This window comes from Lutra lutra, chromosome 10, assembly GCF_902655055.1.
Source record: "Lutra lutra chromosome 10, mLutLut1.2, whole genome shotgun sequence".
In the NCBI taxonomy this organism is placed as follows: domain Eukaryota; kingdom Metazoa; phylum Chordata; class Mammalia; order Carnivora; family Mustelidae; genus Lutra; species Lutra lutra.
The window spans coordinates 110,928,996-110,937,184 of record NC_062287.1 but is presented as its reverse complement, the minus strand read 5'-3'; the positions used below and the strand labels follow the sequence as shown (position 1 = coordinate 110,937,184).

Sequence of the window (8,189 nt, the reverse complement as noted above, 5' to 3'; positions counted from 1 at the left end):
AAATTTCTAGCCGTAAAGTGAAAAGAAAAACAACTACTTTCGTAATGCGAAGACTGGAAGTGAACGGGAACCAGATTTTCTTGGGTGCTGGGAGGTGGGTCTAGAAACCATGAAAATCCCTTAGTGTGGCTCTCATTTGCCACATCAGGACTAACTCAGACAAGCTTGGTTGAGAGAGGGTGACCCCGGGAAAATAAAATCCAGAGCCAAGCTGCCAAGCAAGGTCTTTCTGGTCACCTGGGCCTGTGACCCCTGGGGGTGCTGAGCGGGGCAGCAGGGGTGACGTGCAGTCTGGCTCCAATCGCCCCTCCACACCGGGGTAGGCCACCTAGGTCGGTCACCACCAGAAGAATGCCGGTCATCCCCCCGCCCCGTACCTGGTGGCTGCAGGGGTGGGAGTCTGCACTGGGTTCCTCCTTCTGGGCAAGCTTACCTGGAGCCTTAACTACAGCGCCCCCTGCTGGCCAGCGCCGCCTTTCCTCGGCCCCTCTGTGGTCTTCCTCCAGCACAGAGACCCAGGGTACCAGCAGATCTGCCCAGGCCCCCAGCTCAGCTGAGCTGGGTGCAAACACTTGCGGCCTATCTGGACAGCTCTGTACACATCCGTTTCCTGATCTGCAGCATGGATTAATCACCCAGACTTTCAGAGCACCCTGCGACTACGAAGTGCGTAGTACCCGGGTGGTGACGCTTAGTGGATGGCCGTCGCTCTTCATGAACCGTATCTGGGACCTCATGTCCGCTCTCCCATGTGACCCCAGGACAAGGCTCAAAACAGGAATGAGGACACAACAGGCCCAGCAGGTCCACGATCTGCATAGGCATTGGCCAGGCATGGGTCTGTGGCAGAGGGACTCCGACCACAGAGCCTGCACCCCTGCTTGGTGGCCACACCACCTCTCAGAGCGGAGGCACAGCCTGGATTTACAAGCTTGATGGCCTAGGTTCCGATGTTCTGGTCACCACTTGCAGGCTGCGTCCCACTGTGCTGGGGCCCTTGTTTCCTATCTCTTCAAGGAGGCAGGGGACAGAACCCCCATGGAGGTTCTTATAGGGGTTTAAGCTGAGCACACCCATGATGTGCTCAGAACAGGGCCTGGGCATAGGAAGCTGCTGCTGCCTTTACCACCTTCCAGAGCTGGGTGATCACAGTGGACGCTCTCCTCCCACTGTGGTCATGGGAGGGGTAGCAAAGGAGCAGGGGTGGGGCCAGAGGCCGGTGTTCCCCACCCCCAGACCCATTCCGGTGGGTCCCCCAAGGCAGCTCCTGCCATCCTCCTCAGTCCCCCACATTTATCCAGGATCTTTAAAATGAAAGCTGCAGGGGAGGGTAATTAAGTTTAATAGGAGCCCTGTCGATTTAAAGCCACAGGGGGGAAGTAATTAGATTTAACAGAAGCGGTGGCTTTCTGAACCGAGACACGCAGCGTGGGGGTCCTGGTCTATAAATGCTTTGAGATGATGTCTTTCTGTAAAGCCTTTCCTGGTGACATTTTCTGCACGCTCGGTCATTAACGCCAGTCACGGACTCGGGTATGAACATGGCCTTTACTCATTGAAATTCATTAGGCCTGGCACTGATTTCTCTCTCTGTGTCTGGACTGCTTGCCCGCCCATCGCCTTTGCGCTGAGACAGCATGACTTTCCCCCAGAACTGGCCTCCTGGGGCCCCACACCCAGGAGTTCGGGGGGTTGAAGAAGAAATGAGAAAGAATCAGGGTCCAGCCGAAGGTCCCTGGGAGGATCCTCTCCTTCCCAGGGGGGCATTGTCTGGATGCCTTTCCCCCTTTTCTGAACATCACCAGAGAAAGTCTGGTTTGCGGGAGCCACTTCACCAAGGGGCCCCAGTTTCCCGGCCTGGCGCCGTCCCCCGCCCAGCAGCGCCCCTCACTGCCGCTCTGGCCCTCCCCGACCTCTCCTCCCGCAGTCTCCCAGGACATCGCGCCCCGGCCCGAGAAAAGAGCTCAGGGACCCAGGGACCGGACCAACGACAAAGGCACTCAGAGAGGGGGCTCCCTGCGCTGCGTGGCTCGAGCTGGGAAGCCAGAGCTTCCCCGTGCGCAGAAGCAAGCCCACCTCGCCCCCGCGAAAGGCGCCTGCAGGGTGACCGCCCGTCCCGGCTCCGGCTGCGGCCCCGCCGCGCGCTCTGGCCGGCACCGAGGCCGAAACCGGGGCGGAAGCGCCATCTAGCGCCCGCCGCGCGCCACTCCTCCATTGTTCCTCCAGGGCCTCGAGCCCGGCCCCCCGTCGGGGGGCAATGGACGGGGGTAAAAGGGGCGGGAGGGGGGCCGGGATCGCGAGAACATAAGACCAGGAAAACGTGAGCTAGTCCGAGCTGCAGGGGGAAATTCTAATGGACGGCTTGGCATCTGGAGATATGACGGTTAGGGCCATCGTGGGAGGGAGCGGATGCGGGCTTTTAAGGGGAGGGCGCCCCAAAGCCAAGGCGAAGCTTCTCCGTATAGGGGGTGAGAGATGCAAAGGTCGGTGCCCGGTTCTCTGGTCACGGGGTTCCTGCTCCCTGCCCCTGCTAGCGCCTCGCCACGAGCGCATTCCCTGGGGGGGGCCGGGGGCGGGGGGGCGGGGACCGGTTGTCTCCTTTATTGCTTTATAAAATCAGACTCTCCCAGCCAAGGAGACCTGGTCCCGGGCCCCTGCGCTGCTGGGGGGAACTTCCCCGAACCCTCCGGTGAAACGGGGCCTCTCCTCCCCCAGATCTGGGAGGCCTGGGCGGGGTCACCCGGGCGGGGTCCGGGGAGGGGCTGGGGCGGGAGGCGGGGTGGTGAGTGGTGTGTGCGGGGGGCGGAGGGCTGATGCAATCCTGATAAGAAATGCTGCGGTGTGTCGCGGGCACCCACCCGCCGCGAGGGTAAGACTGTGCATATAAGGCGCTGGCCTCGGCCGTCGTGCCGTGAGAGCAGGACCGCTGAGCGCCCAGGCGCCCGGAGGGCACTGCTGGCTGGAGGGACCCACCCCGCCGCTGCACCCGCAGTCTTGCTGCCGCCCAGCCTCCCGCACCCTCGCCGCCTGAACTGCGTGCCGAGCCCGAGGGAGGTGCCATGCGGAGCGCGCCGAGTCGGTGCGCGGTAGCCCGCGCGCTGGTCCTAGCCGGCCTTTGGCTGGCCGCAGCCGGGCGCCCCCTAGCCTTCTCGGACGCGGGGCCGCACGTGCACTACGGCTGGGGTGAGCCCATCCGCCTACGGCACCTGTACACCGCCGGCCCCCACGGCCTCTCCAGCTGCTTCCTGCGCATCCGTGCCGACGGCGGGGTTGACTGCGCGCGGGGCCAGAGCGCGCACAGTGAGTGCCCACTCGCCCCGGTGTCCCTTCCCTTTCCCTCTTTCGGGAAGCCCACGTTTTGGCCCCACTGCGTTCTGCTCCCTGCCCGCGGCCCCTGACAGCGCGGGGAGCTGAGAGAGGGGGTTGCCGGCACGTGGACCCACTGCACCCACGCCTTATCGTTCGCTTGCCCCCTTCAGTTCCCGCGAACCCCCCACTCCCAGGAACTCCAGATCTTGGCACTTGGGAGTCCCAGTCCCTCCCCAGGGTCCTAGGCAGCACGAGAAGACAGGGGAGTGGGGGAGGGCCTGGGCCTGCGCGCCCACCGCATCGGGCCCCGCGGGTCCCGGCTGCAGCCTTCTGCTTCTCTGGCGCCCAGGTTTGGTGGAGATCCGGGCAGTCGCTCTGCGGACGGTGGCCATCAAGGGCGTGTACAGCGACCGCTATCTCTGCATGGGTGCGGACGGCAGGATGCAAGGGCTGGTAGGTGTCTCCGCCGGGGGATACGTACGCCCGTCCCCAGGCGGGGCCCCGCAGGGGAGCTGGGCGTGCTGGATCGAATCCAGGCTCTCCTCGCTTTCTGTCCCGGGTCCGGCATGGGGCTCGGAAGGGAGGACGGCAAAGGGCCAGATTAAGCTGATGTGCGAATTTTTTTCTACGCAAGTTTACGGGGAGTCCCGGCTGGTAGCCAGAGAATGGGTGAGAGCTGCCTTTGCATCTCCAGCCGCGCCGAAGGCCGGCCCAGTGGGACAGAGGAAGCGCTGTACTCGGCTTCCTTTGACATTAAACAGTGAAACCCACCTCGGGCCTTTTCAGTCTGGGCGTGCGCGTGTGTGGTCCTCGCCCCCGTTTCCCTCCCTGCCGTATAAAGTAAAAGGAAGGCACGAGAAAGGATATTCACAACTTGGATCATTTTTAAAAAGCCAGCCTTCAAACAAGTCAGGAAAAATTACATTTGGGACGGTTTTTTTTTTTTTTTTCTTCTTCTTCTTCTTCTTCTTAATGTATATTTACTGGAAAAGCAGTGTGGTTTTTGCTGACGAGTTGGAAGAATACTCCGGGGGCGTGTTCGTCCTCGTGTCGTGCTCACCTGTACTGTAGATGCTTTGGGGGGAGGGGGCGGGGGGGGCGGGCTGGGAAGGCCCAGGTAACCATCTAGGTCTCGGGGAAGGAAGTGTGCGGATATCGGGTCTCGGTCTCTGGGAACAAAGACTGGGAGTTCAAAGGGAGCCCGCGCCCCTCCCGCGCCCCCGGGCGCACAGAAGAGGCTGTGTGAGGTCCCGGCCCCCGCGCAGGGGCCTCAATGCAGCCCCGCTGGGTCGGGGGCGCGGCAGGAGGAGCCGGGCGGGCAGGGGCGGGGCGGGGGGAGACCGGGATGCCCCCCCCCCCAGAAAAGATGCAGATGCCGGGCCTCCCCCCCGCAGCGCGCATCTTTTTAGTGTCCCAGTTGTTTTGTGTCTCTGGAGCCGGTTTAGCGCATTTATGCAGAGGGGTCTGTTTCAGGTTTTATGGCGGAGTCCCGCGTGAAAGGACCAGAACGGAGGGAAAGAAAGGAGGTGGTCGGCTTGCTGAAAGCCGACACCCAAGGCCGCCCCAAACCCGCAGTTGCAACTTTTGTTGTGACATTTACTTGGGGCGGAGGGAAGGAAGGTCTGGAGGACCCGCCGGCGCAGATGGGTCCAATCCAGCATTCTCGTCCAGATTTTGGGGTGGAGGGGTGTCCCTTCCCCTAAAATCCTGCTTTGCTTCTTGATCCCTTGGGTATGGCTTAGCCAAGACGGAGGGGTTTTTTGTTTTGTTTTGCTTTGTTTTTTGTTTTTTGTTTTTTTTTTGTTTTTTTTTTTAAATAAATTCCACTTTTCCAAGCAACTGGATGGAAATCAGTTGCTTTCCTGTTGGAGAGAGAATGGGGGTGCTAGTTTCTCCCAAAGGACCGGGAGAGTGAGATGGTGCCACCGTTTGCTTTCTCTTCCCTTGTGTGTTTATGGGTTTGCCTTTCCCCCGCGGTCTGGTGGCCGTGTCCCCGTGTCGGGAGCAGGGCTGGCCGTTGCTTCCTGAGACCTGAGCCTTATCAGAGCCTTATCAGCACAGCGCTCACCCACCTGCAGTTCAGCGACCTTTGTAGGCTTGGGCACAAATGCGACTGGGTGCCTCCTGGGGTTGTTTACCGCCCAGCCCTCCCTGGCTCCTCGCCCTCTGTGTCCCCCACAGGGTAATGACCTTCCTCCGTTTGGCACAGGACTTGGCCCACGGGTACCTGTCCAGCTACCAGCGTTCTGGGACCCCAGGGGCTGCTTTTCTGCCCTTTGGCTTGCATTTCCCGCCACCCCGCTGGGTGCAGGCTCTGTCCTGGGCCTGGGGGGAGGGGCCGGCTTTATCTTGATAATCCTGGCAAGTTGCCCGGAAAGCTCTGGGCCCTAGAAGGAAGGACCCCGTGGGGGCCTAGGTTGCCTATATGGGCACCAGAAAAAAGGCCTCAGAATGGCCCACCGCTCACTGAACGCAGGTCTGAATGGGGAATAGGTGCTTTAATCTGGTTCCCAGATGGGATCGGAGAGCCTACCTAGTTCAGCGGGGTCTCCCCAAGTGTCGGTGGCCGCCAGGGACTTTTCCATGTCACTCACTAGTCCTGTGTTTCCCGTAAGGGTGGGGATCAGGGACGCAGACACTTGTGTTGCATGGCTGATTTTATGCCTCTGTTGCTCAGAACACTACTAAATTGAAGAAGAGGCGTGATTTAGGGAGAGAGAGAGGAAAGATACACAGATAATCTGTATATACAGATACTGGGCCCATACGTAAACCACACGTGAATCACACACCTGAACTTAGTGCGTGTGTACAAAGATTATAAAGGTATATAAAGCAAGTTTATAAAGTTTACGTAAAGTTTTATATAAAGTTTATAAAGCAGTACAAGTTTATATTGGAGTATATTTAATATGTCATACTTCACGTTTCATATGATAATTTATCGTGTTTATATCCGTATAGGCTTGGTGTGTGTATTAATGTAATGCATACTTTCCATAAGCATGAATTTACACGCATAAGCACGTACTTTAAGTGTAACTACACACACGCATTTGTAGGACCGATCACGTGGACCCACATGGGAGTCTATAGCTCAGATGGTCCCCTGTGCCCAGCCTCTCTGCTGCTTCTGGTGATGTCACCCCACGGGGCTCCCACTGGTACTCACGGCCCTCCCCTTTTCTCCCTAGCCTCAGTACTCCCCCGGAGATTGTGCTTTCGAGGAGGAGATCCGCCCCGATGGCTACAACGTGTACCGGTCCAAGAAGCACCATCTCCCCGTCTCCCTGAGCAGTGCGAAACAAAGGCAGCTGTACAAGGACCGGGGCTTTCTGCCCTTGTCCCATTTCTTGCCCATGCTGCCCGGGAGCCTGGCAGAGCCCAGGGACCTCCAGGACCATGTGGAGGCTGATGGGTTTTCTGCCCCCCTAGAAACAGACAGCATGGACCCTTTTGGGATTGCCACCAAAATGGGACTAGTGAAGAGTCCCAGCTTCCAAAAATGAGCGGGGCTGTGGCCTCCCCCTGCGCCCACACCACCCTTAGAGGCCAGGACCGTGGCAGACCTGTGGCGCTTGCAAAGCGGGTTCTGGCTGTGCTTCTACAAGTACAATCCTGGGCTCGTGCTCCAGTTAGCTTTAGGAAGAAACATCTAGAACTTGTACATACACAGAGTCGGACATTGGCTGTCCCAGTTCCTAGCGGATAGACTTGTATGCTCGTGAAATCGTAAGCCCCCACCCCACTCCTTTGCCGTTGCTGGACAGTTGCTGTGCTGCCCTGATCCTGCTTGAATACCTCCACTGACCGGGAGCTCACCTTTGGGAAGATTGTTAGGCCAAGCTGAAGTGTTCTACAGGTCTCTCTCCCATCATTTCCAGCAGGGGCAGCCAGAAGAAAAGTGGTCAGTTTAAACTCACGTACAGGCAATCAGCTTTGTGAAACCCTAGGTAAATTCAACTCTACCACAGGAGAATTGATCGAGCTTTCCACTGCAGAGAGCAGCGCTGGCTCTCCCCTAACCCTTCCAGGACAGAATTGACCTGGTACAGGCATGGCCAACCAGGCTTCGGGAGCAAGGGGAGCCCAGAAGCCTTCTCCAGCCTGGGTAACCCTTAAGAACTCCCCACTACGGCTGCTTCTGGGAGGGATAACCTTCACCGGACTACTTGAAAGTCTGCCCAGGGCACATCGGGGAATTCACTTGCCCCTCCCCTTGACCTTCAGCACCCTGCACATAGCCCTAACACTTGCAGGGCTCGGTCTGGTCCCCTGAGTGAACGACCACCTGCTCGGAGGGATAGGACACAAGGACAAACGCAGCAGCCCTCCTTCCCTGGGATCCCATCAGCTCTGGGCATGTGGGTTTCCCACAAGCGCCCCTCTGGACAGAGCCCCGTGGGCCTCTGCCCCTGGCGTGCTCCCTCCTTCCTCTGCAGCCGTGGATACGGATGAGAGAGGAGCAGACACAGCCTGTGGGGCTGTTTCCCCATTGCCAGTCTTCTTGCCAGGTGGTGGGACTTGGCAGCCTTCCCCCTTAGGGAGACCTGCACATCCCGTTCAGAAGCCAGGAGAGGTTGGGTTTGGAAGCCCCCGGTCTTGCCAGTAACTTGCAGAAGCAGCGGGGAGAGGGGCCCTTCCCCAGCACTTAGTTGCCAACGTGGTATTTATGCGTAATTTATTTTGTTTGATATGTACATCTCTCTATTTTCTTACTTTATTTATACCCCCATGTTGTATTTATGATGTACATGAGCTTTGTTTTCTACATTAAAGCACAATTTGTACCAAAAGTCGCCTTTCCTTATCCAGCTGGGATGCCTGCGAGGGAGAGCGAGAAGGGAAGGGGGGAGGGAAGGGAAGCAGAGCCTGGCGTT

At 58.7% G+C, this 8,189-nt stretch overlaps 1 protein-coding gene across 1 annotated transcript; it reads left to right on the top strand.

The window, feature by feature from the left end:
• Positions 1-2,257: 2,257 nt before the first annotated feature.
• FGF19 (fibroblast growth factor 19) lies at positions 2,258-6,818 on the top strand. The gene is made up of 5 exons (XM_047693621.1): positions 2,258-2,267; positions 2,716-2,782; positions 2,993-3,300; positions 3,659-3,762; positions 6,504-6,818. The coding sequence occupies exons 1-5, from the start codon at positions 2,258-2,260 to the stop codon at positions 6,816-6,818; spliced, it is 804 nt and encodes a 267-aa protein (XP_047549577.1).
• The last annotated feature ends 1,371 nt before the right edge of the window (positions 6,819-8,189 follow it).